The 19,849-nt window shown below is 41.9% G+C and overlaps 2 protein-coding genes across 2 annotated transcripts; one reads left to right on the forward strand and one right to left on the reverse strand.

Moving 5' to 3' along the window:
- Positions 1–5,518: 5,518 nt before the first annotated feature.
- LOC111594430 (protein kinase C-binding protein 1) lies at positions 5,519–14,365 on the forward strand. Its single transcript, XM_023307719.2, has 10 exons — positions 5,519–5,751; positions 6,458–7,512; positions 7,574–7,740; positions 7,812–7,893; positions 9,608–9,788; positions 9,848–11,031; positions 11,077–12,528; positions 12,658–13,503; positions 13,564–13,754; positions 14,213–14,365. The coding sequence occupies exons 2-10, from the start codon at positions 6,475–6,477 to the stop codon at positions 14,214–14,216; spliced, it is 5,145 nt and encodes a 1,714-aa protein (XP_023163487.2). The 5' UTR covers positions 5,519–5,751; positions 6,458–6,474; the 3' UTR covers positions 14,217–14,365.
- Positions 14,366–14,774: 409 nt separating this feature from the next.
- LOC111594539 (alpha-tocopherol transfer protein-like) lies at positions 14,775–17,344 on the reverse strand. Its single transcript, XM_023307880.2, has 5 exons — positions 16,994–17,344; positions 16,826–16,933; positions 15,505–15,649; positions 15,001–15,214; positions 14,775–14,929 (listed from the first exon to the last, which is right to left on the reverse strand). Exons 1-5 carry the CDS (start codon positions 17,266–17,268, stop codon positions 14,775–14,777), a joined length of 897 nt encoding a protein of 298 aa, XP_023163648.1. The 5' UTR covers positions 17,269–17,344.
- Positions 17,345–19,849: the final 2,505 nt, after the last annotated feature.

Here is a 19,849-nt window from a genome sequence, read left to right on the forward strand (position 1 = left end):
CATTATCATTATCATTATCATTATCATTATCATTATCATTATCATTATCATTATCATCATTATCATTATCATTATCATTATCATTATCATTATCATTATCATTATCATTATCATTATCATTATCATTATCATTATCATTATCATTATCATTATCATTATCATTATCATTATCATTATCATTGTCATTGTCATTATTATTGGTATTACCTTCAGATGGATTTATGACAAAATTCATTATTCCCTTAGCTGACCCTCGTCTACAGCTCTATCATACAGCTCGATCATCAATTTTAATGAGTATATGACATACCTGAATAGCTGTAACAATTTATTGTCTCTGTGGAGTATGTTCTGGTAATGAATCTAGATAACCCGCCCCGCCGAAATTCTCGTAATCAAAGCAGCTCCTAACAATGCGCACATGGCGTATACGCAATAAATTTGAGTTAAATTTAAATTTAAAGCATATTTTATGGCTTTAGAATATAAAACCAGTCTGAAATTAAGCAGTAAAGAACTTAAAATTATGATTAAATTATGATATATGTCTGTTGCATAGGCGTTAGGTAGCTGCGCTCTTATTTATGTCGTGCTTTATTAGAGTACTTAGCGAAGGTTATTCTGGTAATTCGATGCGGACTTTATGCTTTATGTAATTACGGCTGCGGCGCGCTGTTTAGCTCGACCTCGACTGACTTTTGGCAGTACTCGAACGGTATTTGAATAGTTAAAGGTCCGTAATTGCCTACCTGTTTAATATCCTGGCAGGAAAACGCACGCATTTGCACAAATCTTCCGTTTGCATATGCATGTGCTGCTCATCACTTGATTTGGTAAACAGGAGCTGCTGAGTGGGCAAATCAATTTTAGTTTCTGTCGCTTCTGTTAGTCTTTCAAATGGTGCTTGCAACTGGCGACTTCCTGTGCTGCATATCCTTGCATAGCCATGCATATCCTTAGGCTAATCTGCATAATTTGGCTGAGCAAAGCGCATCCTTTTTCCGACTGTCCTCACTTGTTGATCAAACTCAAACAGCAGCAAGTGTGTAGAAATTTCCGTTCGATTCGTATTTGGACAACGATTTCAAGGATTTCGAGGATTGCGCCCAGCCCGCCCAATCAAAGCGGCCCATGCAGCCCCCTTTGGATGCTTAATCTCCGCCGTTTCCATGTGGCGCAGACATCAAATGTGGCAATAATGAGACAGCTGAGAGAACGCGCCACTGAGAAGCGCATAGAGAGGCGAGAGAAGCGAACGAGTAATAACATTTTCATTTTAATGCACTCAAAACACATTTAGTCAAAGTTGCCAGCAGCTGCCTCCAAATGCCGCCAGCATCCGGTGCTGCTGCTGCAGGAGCTGCTGCTGGCGCTGTGGCGACTGCGGTAAAGTCAAACCACGAAGTCAGTCAGAGCAGGATACACCTACACCCCATCATTCCGACACCCTCAGCCACCAGCCACCCGCCACCCGCACAGAGGAGGCCCATCAATGCCTTGGCTTCATTTGCGCTAGCTAGCGCTTCCTCTAGAGATTGTCGACGCATTGAGCACGTACCGTTTGCAACCGCAAAAACCTATATGCGCACGCCCACATAGGCAAGCCCACCCGCACACGGAGCGGCAGCCAGCATCTTCTTCTGCACCTTTCTTTTTCGCCGCCCACCCGTTTTCCATTTACATTACGAATGTAACATTCATTTTTGACAAGCATAATTTGCGGTTGGAGCCGCAACAGGAGCAGTCACTGGCAACTCTGGGACTTGGAGTTGGGCTCGGATTCAGGCACACTGAGAGGCATAGGGACAGGGACAGCGAACGGGCAATCGTAACGTTTGGCTTATTTACAGCTAGCAGCGAGCGGGCACTTTTCTAATGCAAAAATGATGCACTGCACCACATGGAGCAGCCAGCAGCCAGCAGCCAGCAGCCAACAGCCAGCAGCCAGCGAATGTGGCCAAAACATACACTCGCTGCATCTGCAACAGTCAGAACCTGCGCCTGTGCCTGGCCTGGCCTGGCCTGGCCGCAATGGCAATGAAAATTTAGAAACCAATATTTGAAAGAGCGGGCGGCGCAGGAGCTGCAGCTCGAGGCGCCTGCCAAGAGCAGGCAGCAATCAGGAGCAGCAGACGCAGGAGGCCGGCAACAATGAAGAGCCTGCAAAATAAATCTGTTTGCCAAACAGTTATTGCTCCTGTTACATTGCGCCGCCCCAAAGCAGCAGCAGCAGTGATAGAAGAGGAAGAAGCAGCTTCTCGTTCTGGCTATATAGTATGCCCCTATACTTGGCAGGCGCTCAATAATTGGCAATGGCTACACTAGGCAAAAAGTAACGTAGCATTTGCTTAGCCTTGAAAAGGTTATTTAAATGAAAGATTCAAATTTCTGATTTGAAGAACTTTTGCCTTATATAAAATATTTAAAAGCCTAAAAGCATTTAAGAACTTAGCACATAAGATACTCTACGTCTTTTTTTAACTTACATTTATTTTTTAATTTTTTCTTATTAATTTAATTCCTTCCTGAACTCGAATGCATATAATCATACCATATATATATATTTTTACTTATAGATCTACTCAAAGGACCACCTACTTTTGTTCTAGTAACGATTCATAGTTAAATGCAAATAGCAAGTTGTAATAACCGTTTAAATTACCCGTTTCGAATCGGTTCAACTGCTAAGAGGCCTAACGCCTTGACATATTCGCAAGATTAAAGTGTTCATGTCGCCCAGCTGAGATGCCTGACAGCGGCTTACCCTCACCATAAAGCCATATTGCATAAAAATTGCATTCAATAGGGCAATTTTCGCTGAGTGTAGAGTGTCAGCAGCGTGGCCTTTGTATCTAACTCCCTTTCTCTGTCGCTTCGTCTCACTCTTTCTAGTTGTGCGTCACTCTTTTGCCTGCTCAGGTGCAGCTAGGATTTCTATAAATTCCATTTAAGCGATTATGCAAGTCGTTACGAGCCGAAAGCTGCCTGCAGCTCGAAGATCAACAAAATGAAATGCAATACGTTATAACTGACAGTCCCTACGCCTCCCTCCCTCTCTATCTCTCTCCTTTCGGTATCTCTCTCCTACTCTGAGCACGTGGATAGCTGCATGCCTGAGGCTTAGTTTTGTTTTTCGATTCGGTATGCCCTTAGCTTATGCTTAAAGGTGCATTCAGAACTCATCCCCGATTGAGCATTGATTAAAGTGTTTCGCTTGCAAATTTATGTGGCAAATATTAACCCAATTGCTCCCCAAGGAACACTCCAGCAGCAGGGCCAAAAAAACCAAAATACAAAACTTTGCCCATGCACAAAAAACACAAAACAAACACAAATTCAACGTTAGAAAATTGCAATCGGGCATAGCCGACGGTGACAATGCCTTAGCCGTTGAAACGAGCTCAGTTGGCTGTAGACTAGACGGAGCTAAAAGGTAGATATAAAGCTATCAATATGAAAATTAGAATATGGCAGTAGGGTATGCTCGACTGTAAAATACCTTATACGAGCTTTTGTTTTGCAACTAAAACGACTTTCAATAGTTGGCAGTAAGTGTGCTAGCGTAGCTATATAGATAGATATCTGTCAATATCAGAGCTGAAATATAGTGCAATCAGGCATAGCCGACTGCGATAATACCTTATGCCATAAGCTGAAAAGAGCTCCGAAGACTTTAGATATAACTTAGATTGTAAATAAAGATATATAACTAACAATATCAAAGTATAGCCAACGGGTGTAACCGACTATAAAATACCTTACTCGAGAGTTTTTATTGTCATTTTTGTTTAGCTAAATGAAACCAAATAGATAAATACTCCATTGGTAACACTCAGCTAATACACATTATCCAATAAACTAGCCTTTATTCTGCAATGCTAAATAATATATAATTCATATTCCAATCCCTAGTTTTATGCAATCCGAATATGCTTTCTTTCACTTTCTGTGCACACCAATAAAAATGGCGCGTCGAGTAAGTTTTTTTTGTGTTTGTTTTGGAACAGTTTTCGGTATTTTTTGGAATACAAATTGTGTTCGTAATCTCCATTCATTGACATGTTGGCCCGTGCAACAGCAGGTACGCTCACATCTTGTATAACAACATCGTCTCGCATGTATTTATGCCAGAAATAGGGGTCGACTGAGAGTGGGAGACTGACTTAGTTCGACCTTTATGCATGGGTTTATGTGTGGCAACTTTCCTTTTTGGGCTCGGCCCATCGCTTGCCATGAATATATGAGAGTTGTTCTATTTATTTGATTTTTCATGACGCTAAAAGTTCTTCGGAACTGTCAAAATCTAGTCGATTGTTTACGGCGACAACTTAACCGAGAAAGTAACAACAAAAATAACAATAATTGAGCTGGGTTTGAGAGCTCTCGCAATTTGCTAAAGCTCTAGATGAGTAATACCATAGAGGTAGAGATCTTAAGATATGTTTTAGGGTAAATATGTAACGATAATAACTTAGAACGTTGATGAAGCCAAAAAAAAATACTTTTGACTTTCAAAGAATTTATCTATAGAAAAACCGAAAAGTTATTAGACTTCAACTTTTATTAGCATATGTATGTATGCATACATACATATACATATGTATGTTTATGTACATACTTACGGTATATATATATCATAAAATATTTTATCAGACTTCTTTGCTAATTGCAATAAATAAATCACATCATAAAGACTCATATACATATAAATAAATATATGTACATATATATGTACATCTGTTAAGTCATGCAAACATCTGTTAATAAAAACTAATTTGCCTTAATATGTAAAAGCATATAAAACATATATGAGTTTATACACACACTTTACAATTGATATATGTATATCAGCATGCACAAACATATATGTGTGTATGTCCGTATGTCTGTATGTCTGTATGTATATGTACTTTTAATATATTATCATAATCAATGATGAGCAAACCAAATGACACCGCATTGACACACAATTGCGTTTAAGAGAGCCGCCTAAGAGCTGTGGCCGCAGCACGCAGCGAAGAGCGTGAGAGCGAGCGGGATGGAGAAATGAAATGAGCGTAAGCAGCGTCAACATCTGACTGACACGGGCGAAGTGTGGCGATTGCGGCGAATTCGTTTTCAGTCACTTTGCCGACGACGCATCGAGTTTGGTGTTTTTTTAGTGCGGCTAAAACTATAATAAAATATTCAACAATATTGTAAGAAAATTTAATAAAAACACCATATTATTGAGTAAGCATCGATAAGGCAAACGTAGCAACAACAGTTGAAATGCGTGCTCTGAAAAGCAGCTAAAAACAATAAAGCAAAGATTGGTAAGGCAAATTATAATCGCTTCGTCTGCATATGTACATATGTATGTATGTAGGTAAGTGTACGCACATACAAAATGTGCAGAGCTTACGTAGAAGCGCATATAAGAGTATGTAAAAATGACCATGCATAAGAGATGTACGTATTTTTTATATCTTGTGTACATTTTGCAGTTGCACGTATCACAACAACAAGAGCAACAGCAACAGAGTGGCAACCACAAGCACAACAACAGCAACAACAGAAGAAAAAACCAACTGAGAAAACACAATGCAGAACGAGCCACAAGCGTGAAAGCAAAGCGGAAACAACAACAAACAATAATAAAAGAAGATTTTTCTACCAATTAAAAATACATACACAGTCCGAGACTGTCATATATATATATATATACCTGCATGTGTATTGACATGCAGCGATATTAAATACAAAGTCCTGGTATGTACCATTCACTATTACCTTTAACCATTACCCCTTCCACTCCCCTCCTTTTATGCTCTCTTCGCTTTGCTGGCAGCCTAGCAGAGCAGCGAATTGACGAACTCGTTGCACAAGTTTAGCGAGTACCAGCTGCAAAAACGATGACTGGGATTTTGCTCGAATGTTGGAGATTATTTCCCTACATTTATAACTAGGCATTTATTGTTATTTGAATATGTACATATTAAGCCAGCTGACAGCTATAAAATCTCACAAAATAATGGCAATGTAAAATTGAACGTTTAAAGGAAATTTTTATATATTTACTATTTAAATTAAGTACTATTATTATTATAATTAGCGTCATTACTAAAATCGAACGATCCCTTATATTAATATACTGTTGAAAGTCCGTGCCTATAGTTATTTGTGTGATGCAATTTGTTATTTTGCATGAAAGATGATATATTCTTGAACACTATCAGCTTTCCAGTTGTACTTTTAGGGTTTCAATATATCTTCAATTATAAAGATATAGAAGTATATATTATATATAAAAACGTTTCCAGCCTTAACGTAATGATAAATGAAGTTAGTAAGATTTTGAGATATTTTCGAACCCATGCCTCTTCTATATCATAAATGTATTCATGTTCATATTGTTATATATAAATATACCCCATTATGTAATGCATCTATTTATACGCATCTATTTAATTGACAGTCAATCACAAATCGCAGATGGACAGCAGCGACGACGACGACAGCACCACGTCGATACCGCGGCCCATCTATGAGGCGACCTCGGCAATTGATAGCCCGCCTCCAACTTTGTGGACAGGTTCAGCTGCCCAGGAGCGGGAATCGTTGCCTAATAAGCGATTAAAGTATGTAGTTAGCTCTCCTCCGGGCTCGGCCAATGGCAGCAGCTCTTCCAACTCGAGCGCCTGGAAAGACACAGCCGCAGCAGCTGGCGGCCACGCGTCGCTCACGATGAAGCTGACCAAGGTGGCGACACATCAAGGCGAAGCGAAGCCCGCAAGCACATCGACGCCCAAGCAGGAGGTGAAGGTGCGCGTGCCAAAGGAAATGCTTGCACTACAGCGCTCCCACAACGAATCCCAGGTGCTGACGGGTTACGTCTCCGACAGCGCTAAGATGAAGCGGCGCAAATCGCGTGCCGTTGCAGAGCATCTAATCAAGCAATCTTCGACTAGTAGCAGCAACATGTCCACCACGCTGCCCAGCTCGACAAGCAGCGGAAGAGGCGGCGTTAGGGCAACGCTGAAGCGCAGCAAGAGCATACACGCACCTATGTGGGATTCTGTTGAGGAATGGCAACAGGCGACACAGCTGCCCAGTAAACAGTCGAAGAAGAGACGCAACTTTTCGGTGGCCTGCGATCCTGGCGAAGAGCCGTTGACGGAACTGAGCACCAACGAGGAAACAGAAGAAGAGAGCAACAGCAGCAGCACGAGACGCTTTCGTTCCCGCAGCAAGACCGTCTCGTTGAGCAGCGGTAATCAGCGATCGGAACCTCAACGAGTCGATCAGCTGGAACAGGAAAAGGCAGATGCGGAAGCGGAAGCCGAGACGGATGCGGATGCGGATGGTGGAGAGTGGCGTGCCAGCTCCACAGCCGATACGGATCCCAATCTATCCATGTATTCGGATGCTACGGATGAGACAAAGATTACGGGGTCTGGCAGTGCAGGAAGCGGTGATGCACGAGAAGAACTGCAGAAAAGACTCGACGAGATCTGGCAACCAGCACCAAGGGTAATTTATCGCTTATATCTAATATGTACAAATATCACGCAATGATATCCCTCAATTGCAGAACGGATGGGATCCATTCTGTTGGAAGTGTCGAGCATGTGGCGCACTGATGCCCTGCTCCAAATGCCTACGCTCCTTCCACGCCTACTGCGTGCGACCTGCATCCACAAAGTTTGACAGCACCTGGAAATGTCCCGAATGCCAGCTCATTGAAAGCGCGCCTAAACGGTAAATGTTTTGGTACATTTTGAAGCTGACACCAATTGTTTAATATCCCCTTATTTGTATGCCATTTAAAGGCCACGTCGCAATGATGTATCCGTGGATCTGCTCAGTCAGCTGTTAACCTATGCACTGGAGCGCATGAAACTTGTGCGCGGGGTGAGTGAATATACACACGCACATCACACACATACTTATACATCTTACATTCATGTATAAATATGAACATATATTACTCGCTTTCCGTAACTGATCGCAATTTTCATTATCTCTGCCTTCGTTTCGCATTCGTTCGTTTTGTCGTTTGAAAACAACACGCGAAATATTTACGCGCACACAACAACAATTACATAAAGAGCCGTTCACTTACACACACTTACACATGCATTTGCGTGTATGTAGGTCTTCAGTTGCGCGCTCTCTTTGCTGCCATCTCCGGTGCTGGCTTTCTCTCTCTCCCTCTCCCTCTCTCTCATAAAGAAAACGTGTAGACACCTGAACTGTCTCGTTCTCGTTGCTTTCGCTGGGTTTTTATATAGTTTTAACTTCCCCTCTGCTGCTGGGGTTCTGTCCATATAAAATATATTCGTAAGTACATCGTGATGATAAATAAACACATGGATTTATTCTTAATGACAACAATAATTACAAAATGTAGTCAAATAATATAATATAAAATGTATTGCAAGGAAATATGTGAACACTCTTTAGGAAGTCACGTACATTTCGAATTAGATTTCGATTGGTTTTGCAATCTTTGTAAATTCCGTTAACATTCCAATCATCAGACAGAAACCGTTCCTATTATATTTTGTATTACGAGTATAAAAATACGTTTTTAATGTAAAAATAGTAATTAAAATCAAAATCATTTGTTAATTATTTCACTTTTCTAATTAAACCTCAAATGTAAATCCCAATTAAAATTAGAATTTGAAGTCGAATTATGTACTGTAAGAATTTCATGTCTATGTTAACATTTTGCACATTTCTAAGCAACTTTATTAAGTCTTAAGATTATAATTTGGGGCATTTCTAGTTGTTGATGGGCGCAATATTATGCTTGAACATGAAACAGAGACTCGAACAAAAACACTCCATAAACTTGCAAATTAATGCCCCACCCACTGGGCTTTCGTGGCATAAAATGTGCGAGAAATGAATTAATTAATTTAATGTTTGAGCCTTTAGCTAGCAATGAGCGTTAAAAACAATTACAAAGTGTAAACCGCAGACAAATTAACTTACATTCGTACATACTTACAGACATATATACATACATATTAGCTGATGTAATGTACGAGCATAAATGTACATGTATATGGGTGAATGGCAGCAGGAAGCAAACAAAAAAAAGGCAAATCAAAGAAGCAGAGAAATAAGCACAAAAGAATTCAGCAATAGCAGCGACGACAGCAGCAGAGGTGGTGGTGCGGCGACGCCAATGGCGCAATATTTTATTGCCTGGGATTGCCGCCTCAGCTACGTTTGCTGTGTAATTTGAGGTTAGTTACGCTCACACACGCACACGCACACTAACGCATAAGTGAGTGGAGTGAGCGTACATACTGGCATTTGGCTGGCTCTGCTCTGGTTTGCTTGTGGTTGTTGCTGTTCTTGTTGCTTTTGCTGCTCTTCGCTTGTCAAACTTGTTTGTTTACAATAGAAATTGCGCCACTCTCTTCGCCGCGACTCTCTTAGGCGGCGAATTGCTGCACAGCTGTCTAGCTGCTGCTGCACCAATACCGCTTTTTTTTTACCGCTTTAATACTCTGTTCACTGCAACAGAATGGGGTAGAATGGTACATCTGCACTCAAGTAAATTAACTAATAGTTTTCAAAACGGAGTCTCTAATTGGTTTTATTTTTTCAGATACACAAATTGCGTGCACCACAGGAAGTGCTGCCGGATTGCTATAGCAAATACTTTGCAAATCCGGTGAGCTTTAATAGTTTAGCGGAACGCATAAAAAATCACGTGTTTAACAGCGCCGACGAGTTTCTCAGCGAGGTGAAGTGGATGCAGCACAATGCGCTCATTTTAGACTCTGGAGGTGGGTGGCATGAATTTCTGTATTTTCTTGAAAGGATAATTCGTTGCATTCATTGGCAGATGTCAAAGTGGAGCAAGCTTCTAAGGCAGTAGTCAAGGTGTGCCGACAGGAGGCCAATGAGATAGATACCTGCGCCGAGTGCTATTTGAATGCCAACTCCAGTGACGAGTGGTTCATTAAGGTGTGCACCCAGCCACATTTGCTGCTGTGGGCCAAGCTGAAAGGTTTTCCCTACTGGCCAGCCAAGGCCATGGGTTGCGGTCCAAATGCAGGTGTTAATGTACGCTTCTTTGGCAAACACGATCGCGCCAATGTGCCCGTCAAGGATTGTTTTTTATATTCCGCACAAGATCCCAATACGCAGACGAGTCGACGATCCGCACGCGATCTAGCCGAATGCATACGCGAAGTGGAGGTGCACATTGAGCATATAAAGAATAAAATTGGCACCTTTAACTATGCGCCGTATCGCTCGCCCTACGATCCGCAAGAGGAGCAACAGCAGCTTGAGCAAATGATGCCGGGCGTCAGTGATGTCATCAACAGGCAATTGGCGCCGGCCAACAAGGCCCCACTGCAGTTCCTCATACGCAAAACCTCAGGCGACAAATTGTCCATTGTAAAAAAAACAAAGGCCACCGAATCGGGCAACGAATCAGATCAGTCAGCAAGCCCAACCAAGAAACCAATCCACGATGCTGAATCGTCGTCGTCGCAATTGAGTAACGAACACTCGAAGCCGAAGAGCAGCAACTACGAAGTGATACCCAGAGCTGGCGATGATTTAAGGGAATCTCGCAGCTGCACAGTTGTTCTCAAGCGCAAATCCCTGGAGTCCTGCAAGGCATTAGTAAAGATTTCGTCAACTCTGCCTGGAGACCCATCGCCCACAATTAAGCGCAAACATTCACAGAGTGATGCCAGCAGCGAGACGAGCCAACAGGGCACCAGTTCGGAGCAGAGGCGACGCGGAAAACACGCGCGCAAGGCGGCGGCAGCAGAGTGCCAGGATAATGATGAGGAGACACAACAGCCAACTGAACAAGAAACGGAACTGCCTAAAGTGGACAACGAGACGGCAGCTCCAGCGGCGGGCTCATCTGAAGCAAGTCCAGGTGTTGAGTCGGTGGTGGAACTGGTGCGCAGACGACACGGTGTAACTATAACCAAGATTTCCCGGGATCAACAACAACAGCAACAGCAACAGCTGCAGATTCAACCACAGCAATTACAGCAGCAGCAGATCCAGCAACAACAGCAGCCGCAGCAACAACAGCAGCCGCAGCAACAACAACAGCAGCCGCAGCAACAACAACAGCAGCCGCAGCAGCAAATACAACAGCAACCACAGCCGACTCCAACCATAGCTGCAGTCCAGCCGAATGAGACTGTAACTGTTAATGAGGCGGTAGCCAGGCAGCGTGCAATGGAGCGACAGCAGCAACAGCTTATTAGCAAGGTGGTGCCCTTTGTGGAAATCAAGAAAGAAGTGCTCTCTGAGCCAGAGGAAAACGAAGAAATTCCCGATGCAAGTGCAACACAGCCAATGGCAGTCGAGGAGGAACCGCAGCAGGTGGAAAATGCACAACCAGCGCCTGAGATCAACCTGCCCGCTGCAGTACCACCGGAGCAACCCGAACCACCACCAGCCGCTGCAACCACTGAGACAGTTAACATCAAGCAAGAGGTGCTCAGCGAGGAGGAAATGGAAACGGATCAGAATAAGCCACCCGAACTACCCAGTAGAGAAGCTCAACCTGTCTCAATGAACTCAGTGGAAGCCACGCCACAACCAAACGTAGTTGCAGCCGCGCCTGAAGCCTTTGTGCGCTTTGTAGGCGATACCACAATACAGAGATTGAGTCAAAAGCAGACGCCCAAATTGCCCGATACGACGACGACTACGCCGACGGCAACAGCTAAGCGAGGCTCGTTGCGAGGTGTGCCTCATGGCCCGTTGCCCGCCTCAGCGCACTCACCAACCTCGACACCACCACCGGCGCCGTCATCGCCCACACCGTCGACCGCGTCCATGCCAGGCAACAGCCAACGAACAGCTGCCCAAGCCTCACCCAAGATGCAACAGCCAGTGGGTCAACCTTTGCGCGTGAAGAGCGACAAATCGTTGAACGAGACAACACCACAGCCCGTTCTACCATTACCAGCTGCAACGCCCACCTCAAGTCTGCTCAAGTCCAACATGGTGGTCATACCCATGGAACCGCGCAACACTAATGGTGGTGGCGGCAGCATTGGCAACAGCAGCAGCAGCAGTGGCTGCAATATCAGCAATTCCAGTCTGATGAGCATACCAGTGCCACCACTGCGAGCCGTTTCTAAGAATACGTTGCAAAACACGAATGCGATTACATCTATCACGGCTGTCCCAATTCCAGCGTCTGCGTCTACATTTCCCAGTAGCTCGGTGCCCCCACCGCCACTGGCGGGGCTAACCACAGCGGCAACGGCAACTATTCGGCCAGTGACCAGCGGCACAGAGTCTGGTGGCTTGCTGGCCAGCGCTCTGAACGGTCTGCCTAGTGATACCCTGGTTAGTGAATCGACTCCATCGGAACCAATCACACCCGGCTTGGCGACTGCACTAAGTGAGCTGCTGCTGCGCCCTGGGCCACCCAAGCTGACGATGCGTCCATGCGGTCCACTGCAGTCGGATGGCTCCAACATATATCCAGCACATGCTGGACCACTCTCCACCAGGCTAAAAGAGAATGCGCACAAGGTGAGCTGCGGGATGTTGTATGTAAAGATATTTCAATCACAAGATCACAGAATCAATCAAAAGTCTAGCAATCAATCAAATTGTAATGTAAAAGTTGCAAGTTAGCTAATCTGATTTAATTTCATGCAGATTACGGACTACTTCATCTCAGTCATTGAGGACACGCTTAGCGATCTGGCAGGAGGCGAGCCCAGTGTGCTGCAGGCCCGAATTGCTGGACTGACGCTGGAAAACGAGCGTATGAAGCAGCACTACGAACGGCAGTTGGCGGACTTGCAACGGTCTACAGATCTGATGATCTCCGAAATGCGCAAGACCATGGAGCAGGAGAACAAGCGAGTGATTAGCGAGCTCCGACAGCATAGTACGGTGGAGCGGATGAGAGCCGTGGATGAAGCGAAGAAGAAGCAATGGTGCGCGAATTGTATGCGCGAGGCACAACTCTATTGTTGCTGGAACACCTCATACTGTGACTATCCCTGTCAGCAGATGCATTGGCAACGACACTCCTCCAGTTGCGGCCAAGCAGCCACGGTGCAGACGCAGGCGCAAGCGCAGGTACAGGTGCAGCCTCAAGTACAGGTGCAGGCGCAGCCTGAGGTCACAGGTCGTGGCAAGCATAAGCAAATGGCCAACACGACACCAAGTCCCAACCCGCAATTGAATAGAGCTACCGCCGTGGGAGCACCTAACAAAAAGTGGACACATCAGCCAATGATATCACTAGTGAATCCCGTGCCGCCCGCCGCCCCCGAAATGCTCAAATTGCCTAACAACACATTTCTGCGGCCTGTCTCGCTGCCCTCCACAATGCCCGCGCCGAACAACAGCACCATTGTCACTCCAGTCACCCTCATCACACCCGCCACAACCACTCATCTGGGCAATACCACCATGACGAATCAGCGCAACACTCAAATCAACTATGGCGCCAAGCAGACGCAGCCAATTCCCGTGCAGCATTACAATATACACGTAAATTAAATTTATTACACTTGCAATTCATTATCTTATCAGTTGCTTCTACTTTTCCAGTTGCCCATCACCGTCAGCAACAATGCGCAGTTTGGACACATTACGGAGCAGCACCAAAAGCATGTGGCCAAGTCTACGAGTCGAGGCTCTCTCAAGGGCAGCAGCCGCGCCCGCAATTCTAACAATCCCATCAACAGCAACAACAATGCCCAGGCTATGCGCCACAGCCAAATAAATAAGGGCTATCAACAGTGAGTAACAGCGCTATCGATCATAAAGTCAAGGCCATAAAAATATATAGTTATGGTGCGACTTAGAGTTCGAATCCACATCTAAACTTTCTTTACTGTTCGTGAAACAGGTTTTAGACACGTACGACGCCCAATTGATTTGTTTAGGTTTTTTTTGGCAAAGGCTTACATATAGCAATCAGGCAGTGTAATGCATTTAAAGATAGGTATCCAACTCTCTGAATTTCCAAATCATATTTTTAGCTGGTTCTTTCCAAGTCTCCATCACATTATTTTTGTATAGCTTCTCAATTGCAGGCAGTAGCTATGTGTTGCAGAACGGATTACTATATCATGAAGATAGCTTAGAAAATTATTATATATTGACCAAGCCTAGAGTCTAGCTCAAATCTACACACATTATTGTTTACAGCACTATTTTTCAATATATAACTATTTTTATTCTGTTTTTCTTTCAGGTAACAATTACTTCAAGTGCAATTGTTGGATCCAATTGCAACGAACCGTAACACAAGCTAAAACTGGCGCAACTGTATAAATATTGTTTAAACAATTACAATTATATTCAATTAGCTAACTAGGATTATGGAACGCAAGTTTTATTTTATTGACATATATATACACACATATATATATATATATTTACATATTTACATATTTACAAATTTGAATAGTTTTAAATTTGAGCTCACATAGTAATATAAATTATGTATAACCATGAGATGGACTTATCTAATACTTATGTCACCCAACGGGCAACTATTTTATAGCTCTTAATAGTTTATAATAGTATAAGATCATATATCGTGAGTCAACGCCAATCGAAGGCATCTGTACATTCATCTTATGTTTCGACTCGTTAAAAACCTTGAAATCTATATTGCATAAGTAACTAGAATATAGCTCTAAGCTGAATAAAATGAAGACATGTTCCAACGGTCATTTGACAACTGTAAAATAACTTTATTTTTATCAAAACACCAAAAATCGGAGCACTCAAATATTCTTAAGGAATTTATATTAATCTATATCCAATTTCTTAAAGTTGCCCGCAATGCCAAACAGATCGGAAGCGTTCTTTGGCTTGCCCGGTCTCAACTTTTCGTTGACTTGATGACGCGTCTCGTATTCCAGTATTTGCTTTCGATTGTCTATCATTTTGCTGTAGTATATATCTGTTTAGGAATATGTAGAAAAACTATAGATGTATATATATTAATACAGTATGTATTGTATGCAATGCTACCCCTTGACACTTTGGTCTCTTCGAGTGGTCCACCATAGTCCTTTGGCAGCATCTCACGCGGCACAAATTTAAAGAACTCATTGATATCGTTGTGCAAATAGAGGATGCTGGTCAACTCCTTTTTCATGAATGGATTCATTAGCGCCAATATCTTATCCATGAAGGGCACAATGTTGATGAAATGGAAGCCGATGAGACGTATGGCAGCCGCTTCCTAAAGATACAGGCAGATATAGATAAAGATACACATAATTTTGTACTACAGCAATCAGATACGTCATACAATAGAATTGAGTATATTTAAGGTCTTTGAAGAATTTAATACAAGCTTAAAAGTATGCAACACTTTTTGCAGCTCACTATTCACAAGCCGAAGGCTCTTCGCTTAAAATAATCAAATAATTATATTCTTAGCAGAAGAACGCCTGTTGTGCCTTAATCACTCTTGTAACTAATGCTAGATCTTTATATACTATAAGCATTACGTCTCATGGAATCTCTTACCTGCAAATAGAAAAGAAACTTCTTCATCTGCAGCAAACCAATGCGTGCCACGTGGCCCAAGGAGCAGCCCTTCAGATCTATGACGATCACGTGACCCGGCTGTATGCCATCCTCGTACATCCAATAATCAAAAACCATGCAGTAGCTGCCAATGACAGTTAATCATGCATGACAATATATGATTCGTTTGTTTTTTAACTATAAATTTTTTAATTGACAATCATTAAACAGCAAATTGTTGCTTCGCATGTATCTGCAACAGTAACTGCTTGTGTAACTGTAACTATGTCTGTAAATGTATCTGTATCTATGCCTGTGTTTGTATCCATCGAATGTATCTATATCTAAGCCAATGCCTCTCTATTTATCTGCATCAGAATTAATATCTGTATCTAATTCTGCAATGTGTTTCGCTGTAAATTTATCAGCCCCTAGGCCTATATGTTTATCTAAGTGTAAAGGTATCTTCATTTGTGCCAGCAAATGTATCTGTATCTGTATTGTATCTGTATCTATGACTGCATACCTGTGGCTGCATATGTATCTGTATCTATGCCTATGTTTGTATCTATATCTGTTTTAGCAATTGTATCTGTATATATATGTGTGCCAAAAATGTATCTGCTTGTATCTATAACTGCATATATAGCTGAGACTGCATATGTATATATATCTATGTCCAATTTTGTATCTGCGGCCTGCAAATGTATCTGTCTCAGTCTCTGATCATGCCATGTTGCGTGCATGTTTTTTATAGTTTCAGTAGTTGCTCTGACGTTTTCACTAGCTTCTGACTTGAGGCACTTTGAGCTTTGACTCTCAGATTAAACCTATTTTGCACCTGTCATAATTATGACTGACAATATTCGAAGCTGACTTTTCAAGTGCACGTGGCCCACTAATTGCTACTATTAGCACTCATAATTGTTTTTGGACATTTCAAATATCACTAATATCGCAGAATATACTACAACTAATACAAAATTGAAATTTATGACAGTGCAATAAATAAATTAAAATTTCCTATTTGCTTTTAGGCAATATAGCAATATATAGTACCCCTCGATTCATTATCATTTGGAAGCCCAAAAGAAAAGAAATACTTAAACATTTTTAATCTTATCTCTGTCAGTTTTAGGGTATATTAGTATCGTCTATTCCTATGAACACTTGGTAAGCTATTCTGAAACCTTTTTTGATGATGATGAGTCAAAGTTGACTAAGCATTTATCATCTATATACTATATATATGCACAGTACGTCGATATCAATGTCTGTTAGGGTATTTAGGATTCGATAAAACTATTTTTCTTGCACTTACAGTTTCATGACATCGGCATAATTGAAATTGGATGCATTCAGATCCTCCAGCTTACCCACTATAACACGATAACCCTCCGGAGTGGCGCCTGGCAATGGAACGATGGAACTGCAGATGATATAAGTCTATTGCAGGTAACAACATATAGGTGAAGTTAATATTTCGTACACCGTTTTCATGGCTCTTTTTAGTTGACTAGACTCGATATCCAAATTCACAAAGAAGTCGTCCAGGTGGGTGCGTGCCGTGAGATTTGTATCCAGCACCTGCTTGGCCATTTCCATGCTGTATTTGCAGGCGTGGAAAAAGTGCAGTGCCTCCCCCTCGGAAAAGTGGGGGGAAATGTGTGGCTGGGCATGTATCCAATCGACAAATTTCTGCATCTCCTCTCGCTTGATCTGCGGAAAGCGCGCGTACTGTTCATCCAGGTCGGCCAGTTTCATCGTTCAGTAAATTTTGTATATTCTCTGGATAATGGAAAATTGAATTGAAGCTGCGTTTTTCGCCCGCAACGTTCGGCACTCGAATGAAATTGAAATTAAAATTGAAACTGTTTTTGCTTTCGCAAAGTGAAACTGGTTGCGCGTTCCCCCTTGCAGTCGCTGCCTCTGTCGACGTCGCTGCCGCTGCCTGGCAAATTTGATTTTCCTCTGTTGCTGTTGTTGCCGTTGCCGTTTGAGAAAAGTGCAACTGGCTTTAGCAAGTTGCCCGCTCATTTCACTTGCATGAAAATTCAAGTTTTCCTCGGCAACTATTATTACTTTTATTCAGTTACGTAATACGTACAAACATGCTCGTATGTGCGCTGCTGCCGTCTGTTATTATTATTCATCACAAACCATTAAAATTAAGAAGCGCGTGCCATTTACTATTTTAGCTGCTTGCAATCGGCCCATTCGATTTTCAAAACTTAACGCCTGAGTGAGTTAGGCAAGACGTGTCCCTGTGTCAGTAAATAACAACTAGTATTTTGCTCCTTCTTAAATAATAACTATTAAGTTTGCTTTTTAGTGTATATATAGAGTATATCAATATCGATATTACGTTCAATATACATATATCGGATGGGACATTGACTCTATCAGTCATACATATATCATATAAAAGCCTAAGGCAATTATCAATAATAAAATTTTTATTTTTTTTTTTATATAAACACATTTTATATATATAAATGAACTGATTTAATATATAGGTATTATGTGCATATATATATTTATATATATATATATATATATATAAACTTACATTTAATTTCTATTACATTTAACAGAATCCAAGTGCCACATGATCCTGGTTTTAAAATTTAAAAAAATATATTTTTTATGGAGCTCTTCTTTGCAATTCGCATAGATTCTAGCAGGACTGTCCATACGGAAGGCAGAGTCTTTGTTCATTTCTAGATATATACAACATATGTAAGTGTGTTATAGATAAATGTATGTATAAATAAATGTATGTATGCTTGATAAGTCTGTATGTATGTATGCATCAATGTATGAATGTAATCTGTATTAATGTAATGTATAATAAGCATGTCTATTGATATGTATAGAAGTACGTATGTATTTATGTATAATGCCAGAAATAGTTTCTGCAATTTTATAGCCCACCTATGCGATTCTCATTAACATAGACAAGCAGTCATTGGTAGATGAGGTATTTTAGTAGATCAAATTTTAAGGAAACTGAACAATAAAAATGTGAGTATGATTTACATGATAGATAATTAGTGTTGAGTTAAGTCTAATCCAAGACTATGATAATACAGAAAATATCTACTATATCCCTATATATATCTAATATAGCCACACAGAGTTATCAGTGTAAACAAGCAGCAGAAAATAGAAACAAGTCAAAGCCCAGTTAACTTACACTTATATACATATGTTCACCAAAAATAAAAGCCAACTCCTTAGGCCAAGCTATTGAGCTGAGCTGAGCTGAGCTGACTCCAGAGCTAGACTCACCTCATTTGTTAAATAGACAAAAGGCAATAATCCGCTGGCTGGGGCACTCTTCATGCATAGCTGTTCCCAGTTGTAGACAAACTCTTGACATTTTGGCAGCAGCCAATGCCATCGAGATGCCGTGCCACCTAACTGCCATGCCACTCGGTTGCTCGGTTGCTCGGTTGCTGCAGCGGCAGCTGAACCTGTCTCGATGTCTGCAAACAGTGTCTAACGTCAGTCTGTGTGCCAGTTTGGCGTGTCTGAAATTCCAACGGATTAGAAGTTGCGCGTAAAGAGCAAACGGCATTTGCAACCAACGGGGGCAGCAGCAACAGCAAAAACTTCAACTGCAACTGCAACCAGTTTGCAGTTTGCCAACGGATGAGGCCTTGCAGATTCTGGGATCGAGTCGCAGGTGCCAGCCACGGTGTCAGCTACATTATGTAGATGCCTCGCCAAAAATTAATTACCACAATTCAAGAGGGGGCAGCAACAGAGATAGAGAGAGAGGAAGATAGAGAGCGGGTCTTAGAGGTAAGCCCCCTTTTGACTTGTGACTGACATGAGTCACTTTTGCTACCAGCCAAACTCGACTGACCCCAAAAACCAATTGCAGGAATGCGCGCAGACCACGATGATGACAACATCACTTGTTATACCCTGCATTCAATCGTGAATGTACTGAAAAGAGGGCATGCTCGTTTCATGTGTGTGTATGTAACACATTGACTGTTGGGCCATTACTTGACTGTGTATCTTACATCTATTTTTGATTATTTGCCAAGTCCATAGTCTAGTCTTTCATACTCAGTGTCTGGAGCTTATCTTAAAGCAATTATCTGTGATATAGATGAATCTATATCGATAACTTCTCTATTCTAGATATAGTGTATTGCCTTTAGTTTATAGAAAGATCATAAGTATCAGTCAAGAGTTGGAAACTAAAGAATTTTTCTTTATATAAAGAAAAAGTGGCGAAGCAGAAGCGAAACTTGAAATCTTTTTACAAACATAGCCCAAAATGCTTGTGATTCGGTTCACTATTATACATCAAGGATACCAGGATTTAAAA

This window comes from Drosophila hydei, unplaced genomic scaffold (assembly GCF_003285905.1).
Source record: "Drosophila hydei strain 15085-1641.00,03,60 unplaced genomic scaffold, DhydRS2 tig00008119-arrow-pilon, whole genome shotgun sequence".
Lineage (NCBI taxonomy): Eukaryota > Metazoa > Arthropoda > Insecta > Diptera > Drosophilidae > Drosophila > Drosophila hydei.